At 48.0% G+C, this 18,291-nt stretch overlaps 6 protein-coding genes across 6 annotated transcripts; 3 read left to right on the top strand and 3 right to left on the bottom strand.

The window, feature by feature from the left end:
* Positions 1-820: 820 nt before the first annotated feature.
* F5147DRAFT_650009 (uncharacterized protein) lies at positions 821-3,044 on the top strand (the record flags this gene model as incomplete). Its single annotated transcript, XM_041433397.1, has 4 exons — positions 821-867; positions 984-2,592; positions 2,705-2,999; positions 3,028-3,044. 4 exons carry the CDS (start codon positions 821-823, stop codon positions 3,042-3,044), a joined length of 1,968 nt encoding a protein of 655 aa, XP_041296313.1.
* Positions 3,045-5,822: 2,778 nt separating this feature from the next.
* On the bottom strand, positions 5,823-7,355 carry F5147DRAFT_630742 (aspartic peptidase domain-containing protein; the record flags this gene model as incomplete). Its single annotated transcript, XM_041432784.1, has 6 exons — positions 5,823-6,116; positions 6,166-6,284; positions 6,333-6,466; positions 6,523-6,850; positions 6,905-7,033; positions 7,082-7,355. 6 exons carry the CDS (start codon positions 7,353-7,355, stop codon positions 5,880-5,882), a joined length of 1,221 nt encoding a protein of 406 aa, XP_041296312.1. The 3' UTR covers positions 5,823-5,879.
* A 1,352-nt stretch (positions 7,356-8,707) lies between these two features.
* F5147DRAFT_770190 (uncharacterized protein) lies at positions 8,708-9,136 on the bottom strand (the record flags this gene model as incomplete). The annotated part of the gene is made up of 1 exon (XM_041441126.1): positions 8,708-9,136. The coding sequence occupies one exon, from the start codon at positions 9,134-9,136 to the stop codon at positions 8,708-8,710; it is 429 nt and encodes a 142-aa protein (XP_041296311.1).
* Positions 9,137-9,396: 260 nt separating this feature from the next.
* On the top strand, positions 9,397-11,598 carry F5147DRAFT_678393 (uncharacterized protein). The gene is made up of 16 exons (XM_041436204.1): positions 9,397-9,574; positions 9,667-9,927; positions 9,978-9,987; positions 10,041-10,060; positions 10,118-10,150; positions 10,199-10,295; positions 10,353-10,387; positions 10,437-10,464; positions 10,518-10,550; positions 10,599-10,672; positions 10,728-10,806; positions 10,862-10,939; positions 10,989-11,099; positions 11,155-11,195; positions 11,248-11,273; positions 11,331-11,598. Exons 2-16 carry the CDS (start codon positions 9,874-9,876, stop codon positions 11,479-11,481), a joined length of 870 nt encoding a protein of 289 aa, XP_041296310.1. The 5' UTR covers positions 9,397-9,574; positions 9,667-9,873; the 3' UTR covers positions 11,482-11,598.
* Positions 11,599-11,607: 9 nt separating this feature from the next.
* F5147DRAFT_678388 (Zn-dependent exopeptidase) lies at positions 11,608-15,054 on the bottom strand. Its single transcript, XM_041436203.1, has 11 exons — positions 14,681-15,054; positions 14,080-14,626; positions 13,660-14,026; positions 13,517-13,609; positions 13,330-13,466; positions 13,196-13,277; positions 12,883-13,142; positions 12,708-12,827; positions 12,547-12,656; positions 12,026-12,495; positions 11,608-11,976 (listed from the first exon to the last, which is right to left on the bottom strand). The coding sequence occupies exons 1-11, from the start codon at positions 14,944-14,946 to the stop codon at positions 11,846-11,848; spliced, it is 2,583 nt and encodes an 860-aa protein (XP_041296309.1). The 5' UTR covers positions 14,947-15,054; the 3' UTR covers positions 11,608-11,845.
* Positions 15,055-17,040: 1,986 nt separating this feature from the next.
* Positions 17,041-18,094, top strand: F5147DRAFT_630736 (uncharacterized protein; the record flags this gene model as incomplete). The annotated part of the gene is made up of 2 exons (XM_041432783.1): positions 17,041-17,758; positions 17,823-18,094. The coding sequence occupies 2 exons, from the start codon at positions 17,041-17,043 to the stop codon at positions 18,092-18,094; spliced, it is 990 nt and encodes a 329-aa protein (XP_041296308.1).
* Between the last annotated feature and the right edge of the window lie 197 nt (positions 18,095-18,291).

Raw genomic sequence — 18,291 nt, 5'->3', positions numbered from 1 at the left:
AATCCGATCTCCTTCGTCGCCACGACTTGCTGTACCCCTCATGTATCCCAACCTTCACGCCTTCATCGACGAAGGGCGAATCTTCACATCGCTCAACACATCCTCCCTTCTTGCCCTGATCCCTCCTATTCCTAGACTCTGGAACTCTTACTTGGGGTCCAATCCTTCCCCCGATAATATCAAAGACGCATTGACTACTCAGTGGGCATACGAAACACGCCCATCGAGCCTACATCTGACGGTCGCTACATTTTATGAGGAGACGTTAGAAGAGTAGAGCAGAAGTTAATGTGGTGCCAGATGCGCCTAGCGCAGAATATGCCATTCCCTTGGTACGGTCAACCTCCGCCAACTCTGGCTGATTACGGAATCGCAGTAGTGCTAATGCCAACCTTTCTAGTCAGTAGCGTACGTGTTTAACCTGTACTAGCTCTGGTAATATGTCCGTCATCTCGTTGACGTATTGCAATAATTTTTGTACATTCTATCATGGAAAAGATGCAGGCGAGTATGGTACATTTTCATGACCACGATAACGCTGCTACCCCTTATCGCCAGCGACTTTCTCTCCTGATTTCATCGCCAACGTTCCAAGTAAAGCACGTCGCCCCGCCGAAACCAGACGTCGCATGTTACTTACTTTTCATTTCCAGTCACTCCGACCGTCGAACAACAAACATCAAGATCGCCTGATACTCATTTTTCGGTCACTATTGTCTATTATCAGGATTTGCGTGATAGCAGCTTTGTAATTTTCGAAGGCGGGCGATGATACAAACCTAACGTTGCCATGGTTGCTTCATTCTGAGAAACAATAATTATGTTTCTGTTGTCTCTGTGGGTGTGCGCTCGGTTCTGGACTAGAAAGTGTGCTGCCTAAACCAAGATCCACAATGCTGCCTGGTCATGCTGTGAGGGAAATTACAGGATTTGCTGCAGTCTTACTGACTTCGCGAATCGGACAGTTTTTTGTCGTGAATTAGGCTATCTCGTCCATGTTTGAATTTCTGCACCGAGGGCGTGTCTGTCGTCGACCCTATGTTGCATAGCTATATTCCCTCCCGGGAGGCTGTCACCTCTGCGACCGAGGCCCTACAATGGGGCCAAACGCCAGCTGGCGGAGAAATGCAACCGGAACCTGTCTTCGCATGGGGCGATGTAGATTCCTCATGGGGTCACGCTGACAATGGGTGTCAGAGCGGCGGAGAAAATCAACTCATCTCACTTGATTCCCAAGAAGAGGTGTCTCCCGTCCTTCTGTTTCCGGAGCCCGAACGCAACAGTGGACAGTTGCGAGGAGAAGATTGGCAGGTGTTCTTAGCGTGGCGCGGCGAGGAAAATATGAAAAGAGAGGAGAAAGAGACTCCAGCCCAACGGCAGTCACGTCTGAGCCGCGCGACATCGGCGGGTAACCAGGATTACCCTACCAAGAAGACCACGGTGTTCGAATGGCAGCCCCAAGAGGAGTATGACGGCTTTCGTCTACGCATCCGCATCACAAAGAACGATATTCCCTCGGTGTGGAGGGAATACAGTGCAACTACAAGGACATATGACTCGTTTCATAACAAGTGGGACTTGTGTGATGAGTTGGATCCCACCAGCATTCCTGGTGGCGACTGGGAAGATGAAATTTTCGCTCCTCCCGCTCCTCCCACTCTACCTCCGGCACCGCCTCAACCTCCATCACGGACCAGTTTCTTGCAGGACATCAATCAATACTTCAGTCATCATGAGGTTGCATCCTCATCGAAGCTCAATCATGGCATTGAGCATTTTGTTTCAACGTTACATTTCCGTCTTGGATTCCAACTCGCAGCATCGACCTCTACGCCCCGAGGTAGATCGGCCACGTTTGAATCTTGGATCCGCAAGACGGAGTGGCTTCACCTATGCAGACTCGTCGGCGATGTAGGCGCAGATGTCGCAACCATTCCGGACGCACAGAAGGAGATCATCACTTGTTTCATAGGTTACCTGGTCATGTTACCGGCATCTGGGTTATCTGAAATGCCAGCTGATCTCTGGGACTTAGGACCCGATCCTTCCCTAGCAGTCTCAAATGCGCACATTCGAGTTTCAAACGTGCAACTTCCCAAGCAACTGCTCTATGTAATAGAGCCAAGTCTATCAGCAAGTCTGGTCATCTGGAAACTCGTCGTCGCTGACGCTGCCACTGCTGTGATGTGCCTCCGGCATGACTGGGGGTCTGACATCACGAAGATCGCGCTCAATCTCCTCCAAAAAGGAATCGCTTTCAAGACATTGCAAGCCATGGCAGTCGCGCCTGACGCACGTCGCCCACTTATGGAACTTCGTTTATACTCGCCGACCTACACACGCCCCCCTTGCAAGGCTGTTTACGCGGATTACGTCGTATATGAACAACATCGCCACAAATTCATGAATCAGCCTCGTGCAAGAGCTGCACTTCTTCATGGCGGGCTCATATGGAGGCTGGCTCTGCATAGCTTTGGTTTTGATAATCTCCCCTCCGTTCTCGAAGGAATTTTATGGGAAGCTGTACCATTTGGTCTCATGTTGCTCATCAATGACCAGACTTACTTCGATGATGAGTTGTCAGAGGAGGAGGTGGATTTTATGTGCGGCACGTATTATTCACACAACGGCAAGTTTTTCTTTCTTACCGACAACAACACAAACACTTACATTTCGATAAATAGACGATGGCACTATGGACAAGGTCTCTTGGTGGCCTAGACCCCAGGCCTGGGCTGCCTCAGGGTTGAACGTGGGGTTCTGGTCCACGCGATGCGAAGAGTGGTTCCAGAAACGCCTTGGCAACATTCGAGAGGGTGTCTCCAGAATCCGCAATACACGCGTCAACGACGATAACGGTCCAATGACCGCCACACAGTGGAAACATTCGCTCAAGTTTAATCCGGGCACCAACAAAATGATGAAGAACGTTGACGCGGCGTGTTCTCAATTCCTCGCCGACAACGCAACTGGTGAGAATGATTTTGTTGATGTTACTTGTGCGTCTCTGAATAAACTTCTGCTTAGTTTTTGCAGAGTTTTAATATTATATTGTTGTATTCATGATTGCTATGTACGTCTGGGAATAACTGTAGTTGTACGAATGATGATTGTATAAATTGTGACCCATGGCCTCATACCGTGCGCCTCATACCGTGCAGCATACCGATCAAACGGTCAAGAGGGGTTGGTTGTCATCGGCGCCAAGCTCAGCGGCAGAACCTCCTACATTCGCTGATGAAGAACCAGCCTTCGACGAATAACTCACCTCCTGAATGACGACAGTACACACCGCCATGCCATGCCAGGTAACGAGTTCGGGCCGTGAGCGGGCTACAATTGAATGATGGGCGGGCGATGGGCGGGCGATGGGCGGGCGATGATTGGGCGATTTATTTTATCTGCAGACAAAACTTCAAGTTTTGTCATGACATTCTGTCGCTGGTGTATACTTCAAATTTTCAGGGGCGTCTAATTGTTGGACAAATCTTGATACATAAGCAAGCATGTGATCATCTGCAAAACTTCAAGTTTCATCTGAAATTTTACGTGAAAATTAAACTTTAAATTGAAGCAGACGTAGAAAATCTGATTATATTTCTTATATTTGTTGACATATTGTCCGTGGGAATATGGTTGCGGGTGCTTGATATTTTGGATTACACATAAAACTTCGCCAAATTTTGAAGTTGTGCACCGATCTTTATGTTAGTTTAAATTTCAAATATTTTCTTCTCATTTTGTACAACATATAAACCTGTCCTAAATATCGATAACCCCGATGTGCCAATGACATTCATTGCTTCTGGTTCACAAGTCAGTAAGTGACATGCCTAGCTCGTTTCAATGTTTTCGTTATAGTGTATATATGCGCATGAATATCTTATCTAAGTAAGTAACAGTTTTCATTTTCCATATGTTTATTTATCATGTTTTATCTAGTGTCAGACGGCAAATAACGAACGCATGTGAATTCAATTGGATCTCCTTGTCGCTTCCAGGTTTTTTATAGCTTCGTCCTGCTTCCTCTCAATTGCCCATCTCGTGATACCACCAATGCCCACCCTGTCACTTCATCTTTACTAACACAATACCTACTTTCCAGTCCCACAAACAAAGGTCCTGGCGGTTTGATGGCGTTGGGCGTAGTTGAGGTGGATTTGGACGGATTGTGGGCGTCTTTCTCCAAGCTCCAGAGGTGTGTGTATTGTGCATTTCATACTGCATCCAATCGAGCAGTCCGTGCTTTCCGTTGCTCGAATCCGATCATCTGTCCTGCATAATATCGTTCTTTCTCATGTCAAGCAGGTACTCCAGCACATCACTATCTCACTCCTTCGAACGCATGCACATAGCTTACTGCATTGTCACCTCGATCTCGTCTTTTGAGCTAGAGGTGCGCCATCTTTTCTTTCGCTTGCCCAGCCACACTCACGCGAGGGTATCCAGGGATGTGCGAAATGCCAGGATATTGTTCAGAGGGCTAAGCGGGACAGATTCCAGGAGATATGGAGTGTCATGTCGGCTCTTCTCCAGTCCTCGTCACCTGCTATGGAATGCCCCGCGTTGTAGTGAAGCTTTTGTATATTTTCTGTTTGTAGTACATATTAACTGAATATAGCAATGCATATTGTTGGTTTCTGACACCGGGTGGAGAGGCACCAAGCACCAACGATGGAGAAGCGCCAATGACGGAATCGGGCACGGAGATCAGGAACTGGGATCTCTGGCTTGATGCTTCACTGTCACAGGTTTAGAGTGTTTTATGCATCAAGGTCCGTGTCTAATCTTTAAGCTTCAACACTACAGGTACAGCTGTCTAGAAATCCACGATCTTGTCTCGTTTAGTCCGTTCGATCCGCTTAGTGTTTCCCGTCGTTCCACACGATGGGGTTCCAGTAACTTTGTAATTGACATGCACGCTCACAAGGAATCGACTAGGTGCGTGGCACTATTTCGGACATGGATCCATCCAGAGGGGTGGACGTTGCAAGGTGAGGCAACATCCACCGATACATCACGATCATACTATGTAGCGGTTGAACGTTACCCTTTCATAGTGAGCTGTCATTGTCGTTATGATTTTGCCGCTAGTTTATGGGGAAATCGTTGGTAAGTTCTCCTTCCACCATAGACAGAGATGATACACAAGCTTCCCACCGTCAGCGAGCCAGCGGGTGACTTCCCGCAAGGTTTGACAAGATTTCTGTCAATCTTCATGCCTTGACCGGATGGGGCTGCATCGATATCGCCGGGATAGTTGCTGGCAACACTTGTCAATTACCGGTTGTTCTCGCACTTGTCCGTAAATCTGCCAATCTGTAAAGGGTAGGTACCCCTCCACATATTTCTGTAAATCATCGTCCCAGACGAAACGTCTGATTCAAGTGCTCTTTTAAGCAGAATGTGCGGGATCTGGCCTGTCTTTTCTCGGTGGGTTGCTCGGATTCATAAAATGCCGGGAAGTCTGTCAAGATCGCCGTATGATGTCACTATATCAGCCTGCCCAACCTCCATCTCGCCTGCCTACCATCGGGAACTTTACCCCCATTGCTTCTGGTCCCTGCGAGTCTCTCACTGCCTGTCTATCTACAGCTTCCTTTGTGTTTGCCTATTTCCCACCCGCCCGCCAACACCATGTCACTGTCTGCAGCTCCCAGTCTATGGCTCCCATGTCCTCCCTCCAGACGACTAGAACCGCGACAGCAAGTTGACAATGAGGACGAGATTGGCATTTCACCATTTTAGACATTCTAAGTAGTAGATACGATACTATTGTTAATCATACGCAAACCCAACCGACCTCCATAACCTACTTGAGAAGATTCCGTACGACCTTCAAATCCGTATATAATTTTATGTACTTGAGCAGCCCTACTTTAGTTGGTGGTGGCATCAGTGTACGAGGTTGGGGCAAACCCGACGCGGGAGCGGGAGGTATCGAATATACAATAGAAGCGCTCGGTGAATGGGTAGCCATTAACAAAGTCAAACCCTTTGCCACTTGGCGTACCAAGGTCGTTAACGACGAGATATATGGCGTTGCTACTACCACCAATGTAGGTGTTGAGAATACGAGGCCAGATTTGGCCGTTAGGGGTGAGAGAGAAGATTGCCTGTGCAAATGGTAAACAAGGGATGTGAGGGCTGACAGAAATGGCGTACGCTGCCAATATTGAAGTTCAGGTTCTGGAGGGCTCCGTATTGGGTAGAGGAAATGAGGAGAAGACCAGTCGCCGCATCCAGTGTACCACCGGTTAAAGACTGGTACTGGTCGAAGGCATCTATCTAATGATAAAACCATAATTACTCGCTGCACTCGAGATACACACCTGTAGCAATGTGAATAAAGGTGGTTCCAACATCGACGATACCAGCAGTGGAGGACAAGATCATTGCGGAGCCGTAGGAAATGCTCTGGTCGATGCCCCAATATTTCGATGCAGGCTTGGTGGTAGTGAGAGGACTGAAACAAAACGATCACTATCAGCCTGGATTGATCTAGGAGCTGAGGTAGCTTACGTGTACGTAATGGAACCGTGCTTGTTACGGACAGTTCCACCAAAGGTGAGCTCTCCATTGACCATTGACTGGGTTGAAGTGGTGGGCTGGAAAGAGATACTAACAACCTCACGATGAATGGTGCCTTGGCTATGCAGGTTGTCACTGACAGTCGGGACCGTTATTGTCACATCTTCTGTCAGGGAACCCGCTGTCAAGCCTACAGGCCCAAGGCCAAGGATGCCGTCAGCTTCGCCGAAGCTGCCCGACGTCTCAGTAGCAACACCGATCCACTGTTGGGCGATGGTGATCCCATTACCGAAATCGAAGGTGTCCGTGTACTCAGTTCCTATGGATGATCATAGGTATCTTCAACAACTTGTGATATCTTTGTATGTCATACCAGAGAAGTAGCCGGCACCGTAAGTGACCTTCACATACTCACCAGTGTTGACGCTGGTGCTGGTCGGCACGTATGGTGTGCGAGCGCCAATCCATGTGTTCGAGGTACCGGTGTCGATGATCAAGTAGTCTTCAATAATACATCAGCAACCGCATATTTTCTCAGTGTTGAACTTACAAGTTGTGGCGGGGTTACCAATGCCAACTGCTACGTAGTATCCATTACCAACGTTGGCCACAGGAACGCCATGGCTGCCGTGCTTCAAGTTGTAGTCCTTAAGCCTGAAGGCCGCCACGCGAGCTTTATCCTGCTCCAGGGCGTTAATGGTACCATTGGAGACACTTAGCCTCCTGGCAATGGGGAGGGTGATGGGGGAATTGTTCACTTCAGCGGGCGATCCTGTGATCGACAAGGCCAGGAGGAGAATCGTCAACAAGGATGCAGCGAACATGCTGACTTGAAAGTAATATCATATTCAGTGGTCTGTTATATATGCGCTAGTGAACCCGAACTTGAATATTGGGCATCTTGGCCACGTATAAAACGATGACAAAATAATGGTGGTCCGAGTATTGTGGGTGCAAGGATTCCGAGTTTCCTGATATAAAAAAACAGTGACAAGAAGTTGGTTTTCAATTCAGGAATTTGCAATTCACCATCATGATCCATTGATCCATTGACTGAGCTCACGTTCATTTCCGTAGAGATACACCTCAGAGGAACGTTAGTGTCAGGTTGGTGTAGCAAGCGTTGCCGAGGAGAGTAATTCTCCCTATCACTGTCCCGGCTCTGTCAATGATCGAGTTGTTGGATTCGCACCATGTGAGGCCATTTGCCAACTCGACCCGAAACCATAGAATAGAATAATAGTATCAAGACGAAGCAGTGATGAAGCAGGCCATTTTATGGAGCACGTCGGCTGGTTACACATGGTCCAATGCCAGTGTTTCATTTACGCAAGTGGGAAATTTTGCTGGAAGTTGCATAGAGTCAGACCCTCTACCATGAAAGAAATCAGTGCATTCAACTTGAACTTGAAGTCACTTATCAGAAATCAACGTTCGACGTGATGCGTGGCCACCTACAGGTATCATCTAAGGGCCAAGAATTTTCAAAATGATTCATGCTACCATGGTCCCGGATCAGAGTGTTGTAATACATGTTGAAGTCACTGGACGAGTGACAGTACTTAATAGTCCGAGTCGTAGCATCCAAATTTCAAAACCTATATATGGCAACCTCATACCATCCAGGGTCAACAGCCCCAGCAGGGTGACCTAGGCCCATCATGCATCATGACGCGGTCAGCTTCGTGTCCTCCATATATGCATGGATCAGGAATTGCTGTTGAGGATAAATCATTCATCATACGTTGAATGTATGCTGGTCTCTCATCATGTGCTAGTCATTGCGAAGCCTTTAGAACTGCCGGGACGCTTGTATGCACTACCAGACTGATATTCCAGGATAAGCACATATCATTTTAATACCACATGGCGTGCATTACAAAAATCTACTACATGCATGATTGAAACTCTAGGGCGCCGAGTGACGAGAAAGATCCAAATGGTACAATGACACGACAGCAATACAAATGGAAAAGCGGTGAGTGATGGTGTGCGGACAGCAACAGACAGCAATACAAAAACGAGAGACAGGGCCAGCAAATGCAGCATTCCTGCGGGACATGCAACGGATGCGAAATCGTGATGTGAGACATAGTAGAATCGAGTGGTGAACTAGTTTTCAAGCAGTCAGACTAGTATGCAAGGAACAAGAAACGTCATACCAGAGAACGCCAAGTTACTTTCGGCCCTTGCGTTTCTTACCAACGCTCTTGCTGCTCTCGCCTGCCTTGGCCCGCTTGCCCGGTTTCGGATGTTTTGCTGGAGAAGGAGCAACCGATTCCGCGTCAGTCAGTGGGCTGTCGCTATCAGCCAGAAACTCCGCAGATGGGCGCTTTTTGGACACTACGGTATGGGACATAGTGGAAACTGATGCGGGCTTTAGCAAATAGTCAGTAGGAGTCAATGCTCGTGCAGGAGGCAGAGTGGGTGCAGAAGGAACATGAGCACTCGAACTTGAAGAAGCATGTTGAGTGGTACGTTTGATGGGGCGAGGTCTAGGAATGGGCCTTGCGGGCGGTGACACAATCAAGTCTTCTGGAGAAGGAGTAGTTGGAAGAGAGGATGGTTCCCTTGTTGATGTACACGCAGTAGTCGAAGCATCCATCATAGGGACGCTCAAAGTGCGCACGTCGCACACCGAATTGTCATGGTGAGTAGGCTAATCCCATTTGTGCCGGCGACCAAGCTCACAGCAACCAGAGGCAGTGAGGTCGACTCGTTCGAAACGACTAGCCACAGTTATGGTAGCCATACTTTATTGGCGGCAACAAAACGGTGCAGAATCCGAACACTGCCGGCGGCCTATAGTGTTATATTTAAAATGACATCGAAACAATGAAGTGAAGTTTACGTAAAATACTCCCGTTGCGGTGTGCTACCATGATGGGTTTGTTTGGCGTCCATCATGCTGCAATGTTACTTGTTGGCACTGCCAGGCAGAAGTAAAAACCCTCTTATATGAAGTAGTGGGCATGTATTCCCACTACCATTCCCACAGAATACGGTGAAGACTAGGTCTACCTTGCTTTCTCACAAGTTGCAGGTAAGCTACTGAAGGCAGTACGGCGGCGTTGGCAACTTGGTAGCGCATCGTCATGAATGATGATCGATTGATTGTTGATCTGAGTTCTACAGCCTTGTCACTCATATCACAATCACCCCTTGATCCCTCTACTGATCGACATGGGCGTTGATCCGTGTTGCAACACTTGGCGTATCTTAGCATGAAACTGCCAATGTGTAAACATTGTAACACAGCTGTCAGTTGTGTGTGTGCTTAAATGGCAAACTTGCGCGTAAAGAACAACGAGAGCGTTGATCTGCTTTCCACAAACTTGACGCATGATGGATCACCCTACTGCTTTGTTCGTCGACGCTGGCATCCAGGCATCTAAGGTGCGCAACGAGTCGAGGTCTAAATAACTCTGATTAACCCTTACGCCCAGTACTTCAATGGTACGGATTATATCAGATGTTTGTACAGATATCGTGGCTGACTGAATACCCAGTTGGAATGTTTGCTATTTTAGTGAGCGCATTAGCTGACTTGAACTCGGAGATATTTGATGCTGATGTCCTTACTTAGATTTTTGATTATTTCATTACCCTGGAGACAGAGGTGCGTGTAGTGCGCTGATTATTGAATTATTTGATGACTGTCCCAAAGTCAGAGTGGGTCTGGCACCGCAGATGGACTTTCGTGCGATTTGTGTTTACTGTATCACGATACTTGCCATTTTTCGCCATTGGAATGACATTCACGGGTGAGCTACACATGTTCTAACTCGCTTTTTGTGACAACCCTCACGGCTGATGGATAGGTGCGCTTCGAACACAGTACTATCCTGGTGAAAGTGTAAGTGATTACAGCCCTTCAATACCCTAATATTATAACAATCATGTAGTGTGTTAGATTTGGACAAGCGTCCAACGGTGAGCGTGCACAGTCTACGGTACATTACTTTTCTCATCCAACCCTTACGCAGTGTTGCATATCATCTGCATTCTGGCCGCAGAAGGTATGTCATGTCTTGAATGAGCTCCCGATATTGACATTTTACCTCTAGGCTTGCTCATAACGAGGATTTACGCTTCCTGGAGGAGTAAGCGTCTACTGACATTCCTTATTGTTTTTCCCGTCGTATGTTTTTCGTTCACCTTTCACCATAAAAGGCTTGGTGCTGAATCACTGCCAGATTTGTTTTGCGGTCTCTTATATCATATCGGACACTCCCTTGATCTTCAATTCCAAAAACACGACCTCGATTAATATACGTTTGTGATGCAATCTTTGATTTTCGTGACAATCATACTCATGCAAGGTGGACAGCGAATCCGGGCCACTGTCTTTTCGTGGGCGGCAGAAATAACGTTTACGAGTACGCTGCTCTGTTACTGTACGAACTGGGTCAGGCGTCTCGTCTTTCAGGAACATTCTTAGACTCATGCATAATTAGTCCTCTTTTGCTTGATGTTGTACATCAGATTCAGCAAGTACGGCAATGCCGTCGGACTACTCCAAAGAACGTTCTTCAACGACTCGGCGAGATATATGATATGCATCATGAGTAAGATGATTCTGTTCGCCCAAACTGGCCCGTGTGTTGACATCATGCTATCAAGTCGTATCATCGTTTAACATAATTTTGACCATGGCTCCTCCGGTGCGTTGCAGTACACCTGGCCAGCCATCCGTGCGCTTATCGTTGAATACAGGTCACATGGGTTTCTATCACAGACTCGTGAGTACATCAACTTGAACGACCGCATCACCAACTGATTGTGCATCACGTCACCAGTCCGCAGATTGTCATCCACAGTGTTCTAGCCTCTCGGATTCTTTTCAACCTACGAGCGAGTGAAGGACAAACGCATATTCATACACTGACGGATATATCTGAGTTGCAGTTTGGAGGAGGCCAATTTTCAACGGTGGTATATGGTGTTTAATCAACTTTATGTATGCAGTGCAGGCCTGGTCCTACTGTGTATGTATCCCATGTCACATACTAATTGTACCTACGAACTACGATGTCTGCTTACCTGCTCAAGACCATCACTAACGGCGTTTCAAAAGCACTGATCAGAGTTTCGAGAAACGTTGAGTCGCACCCCGCGGTTGCAAGTCTAATTGCGACTGCACAAGAACTTAACGCAAATACAAGTTCGACAGGGAATATATGCACCCTCGGTTGCCGCTACTAATTCATCAAATTCACTAGACCGACGTTGAACAGTGTCTAAAAAAGCAGGTTCATAGTGAACTTTGTGTTTGCTGGCCTGGAAGCCTACAAGTGGTAGTATACTCCGTACTTTAAACCTCGAGAAAATCCGCGAGATTTTCAATGAGTGCGGTCAGTCGAGCAGCCTCATGCTCGGCAAGTTCGCGATCCTCGTCATAAACAATAGCTTCCGTCAGACCTGGCAGTGTAGTTGGTGCATACCCTGTTTGAAATTATTAGCTAGACTGCACAGTAGTACCACAGAGGCTTACCAAGGTGTTTCCCGGGAGCAACGCCCAAATGTCTGTACCATTCCCTATCCTTGATGCCATCCTCAGAGATAAATCCACGTTCAAATGCCATAAGTTTCTGATTGGCGGCTCTGACTCTCTTAGCTGCCCGTATGAAATCCAATAGCGGGCCCTTGCCATGCGACTTGCAGAGATGCGCTTCCGAGAAACTCGACTCTGTCATAGACGACATCCATTTGAGTGCGCCAAACCTCAAGTCCTGGACCTCCTGTGCACTAATACCGAGATGCTCCTTGATCCATTGAATGATCCGCCGAATAGCACGGGGATTGCGAGCACGGCTTATTTTCTTCAAAGCCTTATGGAAAGCCTTCTCGGCAGCAGCTTTCTCCTCATCAAGCTTCAAGCTTGCGTCCTGCAGCTTTGCGATGGCCCTTCTAAGAGGGAAAAGATCTGGCAGAATCTCTTCACGGTAAGTAGACTTGATAACACTGGAAAGAATTAGCAAAATATATAATACGACTTCATTTGCTAACACTCACGTGTCGACGTAGGAGTCAAGCTCAAGTGCATACTGAGTGGTGTTTAAAGGGAGGATTAAGGAATCCGTAAGACGCAATGTCAACAGACCCAGATTCTGCGCGACAGCAACCTAGTCACAGGTAAGATCGGGGAGCACGAGGATAAATGTATGACAACAAACATGCTTGTAGAAACCAGGATCTGCGTACACCTCTTGCCACATCTGCGAGTCATAGATAGAGTGGTAGTGGTAAGGCGCGTCTGTCGGAGTATTACCGAAGCCCTGGTCGGAGCTGGCAACCTACAATGGCACAATGAGTGGAGTGCCCGGCAGGGGTATAAGATAAGAGACGAACACCAAGTCTCTGCAGGAAGACTGTGTAATCACTGCCTGATCCCAGTGGGCCAATTCGTGGTTCATCGGAGGTCATTCTGTCCCACATGCGAGCAAATTCGGCATCTACAGGGCCTTCGTAAGGACCAATATCAAAATGAGCATCCCACAGGGTCTTTTGGGCATCAGTAGGGTGGGGGACGTCTCGGGCGGAACGCTGGATAAGGTGGGCGAGAGAAGGGGAAGCAGAAGCAAACCAGCGAGAACCAGAAACCGATACGTCTATCGTCAACTTTAAGCAGAGAGCACATACACAAAACGGACGAAGAACATACCGACATTGACGTAGGAGACTACATGCTCTTGGATCCAGTCGGCAAAATCCTCGCCCCACTCAGTGCTTCCAACGAGACCGTACTGTGACATCTATGGATAAGGAGAGCTGCTGATAATAACTGATCACACTGACCTCCTCAGCATCCCAGCTGGCAATGACAATGGTACGCAGTGGTTTCCATCCACGTTTGTAAAGAGCCCCAAGTCCGCGAACAACTTCGTGAAGAGAGACAGTGCCAGATGTGGGATCCGCAGCGCCCATAACCCAAGCTATGTCGAAGTATGAGGTGCATACTACACAAGCAGATTGCACAACTGACCATCACGGTGGCACCCAAGGAGGACGACTTCATCTTTGATGTGACCAGGAATTGCAACCATGGTATTCCAGATAGGCGTGACCTTGGCATCCACTGCACGACTATGCTTAGTGACAATCCAACTGGTAATCGCAATCGCATACCATCGTTAACCATCCTGACTTTTCTACTTCCAACTCTCCCGTTCAGCTTGGTACCCTCAGGGACACCACCGAGTTCCTCTTCAAAAAGAAGTTTGGCGTTGGCCCAGGAAAGTGGCAGACTTGGAATATTCGGAATGTTAGTTGGCTCAACACGAGTTGCATTCTCATATGCAGGATAGCCTGGCGTGGTGGGATCGCCAGCGTAGATAGAGAGGTACATAACTGAGCCACGTTGAATTGATGTAGGATTTCTAGCAGGACCAGCGGGATATGGCTCATATCCGTTCTCCACGGTGACACTCCCATCGTCTCGAGGGTCGGAGTAAATTAGGACACCGACTGCGCCATGCTCTGCCGCGCCTTGTACCTTGTCGTCTGAGATTAGCAATCTGTTGTGTCATTATATACCACACGGCTCACCTTAAGACCACGGAAATTAGCACCGTAGCGAGCTAGGATGATCTTGCCTTTGAGGTCGACTCCAGCACCAATGAGCTTGTTATAGTCGTCATGGGTACCATGATTCGCATACACCAGTTGGCCGATAGCCTCTCCAGCAGCGCTGAAACCGTGGAAGGGTGGAACGGAATGCTTGTACTTGGCAGCAGTCTCGTCACGAGGGTCACCATCCTCAAGCAGGTCGGCTTTCCATATGGGCTGGTCACTCTCACTGAGCAGTTCCACGACCATGCCATCCGCATTCCCTGTGTTCATGACTGGGTAATAGATATCGACCCATGCGGCCGGTTTGTTAAGCTTAGAGGTCGTGCTGAGAGTTGCCTCGCGGGACTCAGGGGAGCCTGCCGGGTATATGGGCTCGGTAGTAGGCGTAGATATACCAAACTCAGACTGGAAGAGCGCAAGAATGTCCTTTGCGTCCTGGAAGTCTTCCACCGCGCCAGCTAAATGTGGGTGTGTGGCGTAGTCACGCGAGGCTGCAAGCGCAGACTCCGCAGATGGAACGGCACTACAGAGCGCGATGAATTAATAACAAGATGCGCAGCATGAAGTTTGCACTCACAGATAGCCCTCCTCGATACGCTTTATGTAACTGTCATAGGATTCAGAGTGCTTCTTGTCTTTCTTCAAACCAAGGAAGGAGATAGAGTGAGTCTTGTAGAGTAGGAAAAAAATAAGGGAAAAGCTTCCAAGAACCAGGAACTTGCGGAAGATGAGCCCCGTTGAATACCTCCGGACTTGAACTAGACCCGGAGGGTGCGGAAGCAGCTCCTTACTAGTAGTAGAAGGTTGATAAAAACCTCCCTTCTCACTCTTCTCTGTGTTCATCCTGGAGATGGATGAAAGGACGTGAGACTCGGACTCAGAATCTGAGATTATATGTCAGTATATATATGCGGACTACGCCGATTCGCATACTGGCGTTTGATCATGAGGCCTTCTCAAGTTGAGCTAAGGCCTCCGTTCATTTGTAGCCTGACTAATAATACTGATTAGTAAAGGTTGTTTGTACAGCTTATGTAATCAATACATCTCCATTCAGTCAATTAAAATCGAATGCAGCACGATCATCGTGATGCGCTTGTCAAGATTCCGCAGTCGCGCTGTTCCACCGTCCGATGCTCTCGCAAGGAGGCGTTCTGACTCGTGACCATCATCTACTGGTACCAAGCACTAGCGGTGTCGAATATCTAAGCCATGTGACTTGGAGGCATCTGACTCTTTGTTACTGTGTTTGACTGTGAAGAGCAGTTTTTACCTGTTTTTGCATCCCAGATCTCGCTGTGTTCTCGTTGTAATCGTCTGTCGCAAACTCTTTTTGAGCCAGGCGAGTACATCGCTGCGAACACAGACGTGTTCTTTGCCAGTCTTGATTGGAACAAGGACGCATTCACCGACCTGGACATCCGCATTTGTACTGTTCGGTTCAAGGAATCAGGATACACTCAACACTCGCTCATCATCAGCATTCCAGCACAGTCACTCCCCGTGCCGAGTGTGTTCTATTCATTCCATGATAACCTTCCCCGTCTCACGGCCCACAGCATACTGTCCTATCATAACTTCCAAAGTGAATGGTTGCCCAATGTCATGGTCATTACTGGGCAGTCTTGTCCCTCTCATTCATCCAGCCGTCGCCTATCTGTGCGTTGCTCCCAATGTCCCATACTTGTAGTGGGCTGCCACAAGAACATGAAATGGTGCGCTGTCCAACAAGCAGGTGTACTTACAGCACGTCTTACCCGGTCAGTATGGCCATACATCGTCTGGTACTAGTAGGGCATCACCGCTGTCTGTTGCGTAGTCGGGGTCCAAGCTCAGGAAGATGGTGGACCACGTATGATTTCTGGACCACTTGAACAAGTTAATCCACGTGAGCCGACGTGCTTATCTTCTTTCACCTTAGAGATCGTGACTCACGGGATGTTGTCACCCACGATTAGCATTATTCAGACGAACTCAGCACTTTAATCACCGGTGAAAGGCACCGACCGTAAGTCATGCCAATGGATACTTAATTTGGACTCTATGACAGTCGACTCTCGAGGAAGGCATAGCATACGTCTATTTGTACAAGTTGTCGACTAAGGTGCGTCCAATACATTGTACAACACCTTGTGTTCCTTTCAGCAGGCAACTTTTTGACACAAACAGTAACAAGTACATTGTTTCTGTCACTCCCTTCCTTTGATGTTCTAAATGCTTGCCACTCGCTTAACACTCCACGCTGTACCCTTTGACCGTAGTTCGACGTATATAAATCTGCATGGCTCCCATCTCTGGTTGATGCAGTCAAGTCATTCCCAAGCATTCTGTCGCTCATACGAGTTGAAAAGTTTCACCGTGCAGTCTAGTCGATCTCATTTCATTCATAGAGGAACAATCCAACCTTATCATTTGACCACCAACGATCTGCCGTCGGCCAAACTTATTGCCTAGGTACGAACTCACTTCCATTATCGCTGTGCACTCTGTAGTTAACTTATCACACAGCCATAATCACTCACTCCAATTCGACCTCAACTAAAGATGACCCTAACTCCACAACCACAGCGCTCGATGGCCAGTGAATCCTCCCGCACGGTTCAACCTTGCTCGTACTCCACCTTCGATGAGTTCTTGGAGGATGTGCAGACCGTGCCATCTAAGAGTGTTCTACAAGGGCACGTAGAATTGGCAACAGATAGTACTGTAGATCCAGACTCTACGATTCCAGAAACACAGAGCGTTGCTACACCTGACAGTTCCGAGGAGGACCATGACATTGACGGGGGAGAAAAGCTACCCCGATAATATCTGGAGACCGTTCTGAGCACAAGATACGGCATGAAGCCTTGTCCACGGTGGATTTTGGAGCTTCTCCCGAGCTATGAGGGTATTCATGATGAAACAACACCCGACATCTCTGAGGTGCGCAGGTATATGGCAGAGAAAGATGCCCAGTTACAAGATGAAGACAATGTTGCATCCATTCGGTATATCTTCTTGCATGTGAAGGAGGCCACCCCCTTACCCCCTGCACTATGGGACTTGCATGACTCCAATGAATCTTTGAAGAAAGTCTCATATACTACCTTCAGATTCGTCTATGAAGCCAAATTCACTCTGCCTGTCTACTCCATCATCCCCTCAAACAAACGTTACATCCGGTCATGGACTCTCGTCGTCCCCCACGCTACGACAGTCCTTCAAGTTGTTAGGAACAACTGGGGACCTTCATTGGAAGACCTCATCGGAGAATTCGTCAGTTTAGGGATCCCATTCTTCACGCTAGCGCTATCCTCTAGTCCTCCTCACACACTGCCCCGTCCTGAGACTGTATTCGACAATCTCAGTCGACTATCCTCATTTCAGCCCAACGCATACACCTACAAAACCTATGAACTACAACGCGATGATTTTTTGAGGCACCCCCACGCACGTGCCGCGCTTCTCAGAGGAGGCATCCTGTGGCGGTTATGCAAAGCGTCTTTTGAGGAACGTATAGGCCTCGTCAATGGGCCGTCCTCAGATGTAAGGCTTTTCGGAGAAGCTAAACGGTTTCCCTCGTCCACCAGCGATGGATTAACCTGGTCAGCATGGGATGACATCCTTACCGATGATGAAGTGGACCTGATCTGTGGTGTATATTACGTTGCAGGTAAACCTTACAAATTCATGCGAGAACTCAAACCTTATTCTGACTTCTCGACGTCCTTTTTTAGTGGAAGACGATAGACAAAAGCAGTGGACGACGCTGTCCTGGTGGCCACGGCCCAATGTATTCAATAAATGCAGCCTGTGGACGGGCTACTGGAATACTTCGTGCGAGTTTTGGTTTCAGCGGCGTCTCGATTCAATTCGCTGTGGGGAAGCCAGACCTTCTAAAACGGCAGAGTGGAAGGGCGCTTTGAGGTACTCTCAAAACAAGACGAGACTTCTCTGTAACCTCACGGAAGAGGCAAGTGCTCTATTCATTAGCAAGGTGCTTGGTTAAGCCTACTCGGTGATTATTGTACGCGCTTCCAAATTGTGTCCGCAGTCGCTACTCGCGATGTACATTCGGTGACATAAATCAAGGGGGATGAATTAAGGAATGACAGTACCTTGCTCCCTACGATGACTGTCTGGTCGATCATATATAACTATGCCTGCCGTTATTGCCACTTGATTCTCTGTACCCGGCGTGAATCT

This window comes from Suillus discolor (assembly GCF_016758755.1).
Source record: "Suillus discolor strain FC423 chromosome Unknown F5147scaffold_10, whole genome shotgun sequence".
NCBI classification, from domain to species: Eukaryota; Fungi; Basidiomycota; class Agaricomycetes; order Boletales; family Suillaceae; genus Suillus; species Suillus discolor.
The sequence above is the reverse complement of the archived record's forward strand: the minus strand, read 5'-3'. Positions and strand labels throughout refer to the sequence as shown.

What these genes read in the sequence shown, in the direction of transcription:
- F5147DRAFT_678393 (XM_041436204.1), top strand. Translation starts at nt 9,874, where the DNA reads ATGATGGATCACCCTACTGCTTTGTTCGTCGACGCTGGCATCCAGGCA. An exon ending in TTGGAATGTTTGCTATTTTA is followed by an intron (nt 10,061 to 10,117) that starts GTGAGCGCATTA and finishes GTCCTTACTTAG; the next exon opens with ATTTTTGATTATTTCATTAC. An exon ending in CTGCATTCTGGCCGCAGAAG is followed by an intron (nt 10,551 to 10,598) that starts GTATGTCATGTC and finishes TTTTACCTCTAG; the next exon opens with GCTTGCTCATAACGAGGATT.
- F5147DRAFT_678388 (XM_041436203.1), bottom strand. Translation starts at nt 14,946, where the DNA reads ATGAACACAGAGAAGAGTGAGAAGGGAGGTTTTTATCAACCTTCTACT. An exon ending in CCAGCTGGGATGCTGAGGAG is followed by an intron (nt 13,278 to 13,329) that starts GTCAGTGTGATC and finishes TAGATGTCACAG; the next exon opens with TACGGTCTCGTTGGAAGCAC. An exon ending in TCTTCCTGCAGAGACTTGGT is followed by an intron (nt 12,828 to 12,882) that starts GTTCGTCTCTTA and finishes GTGCCATTGTAG; the next exon opens with GTTGCCAGCTCCGACCAGGG.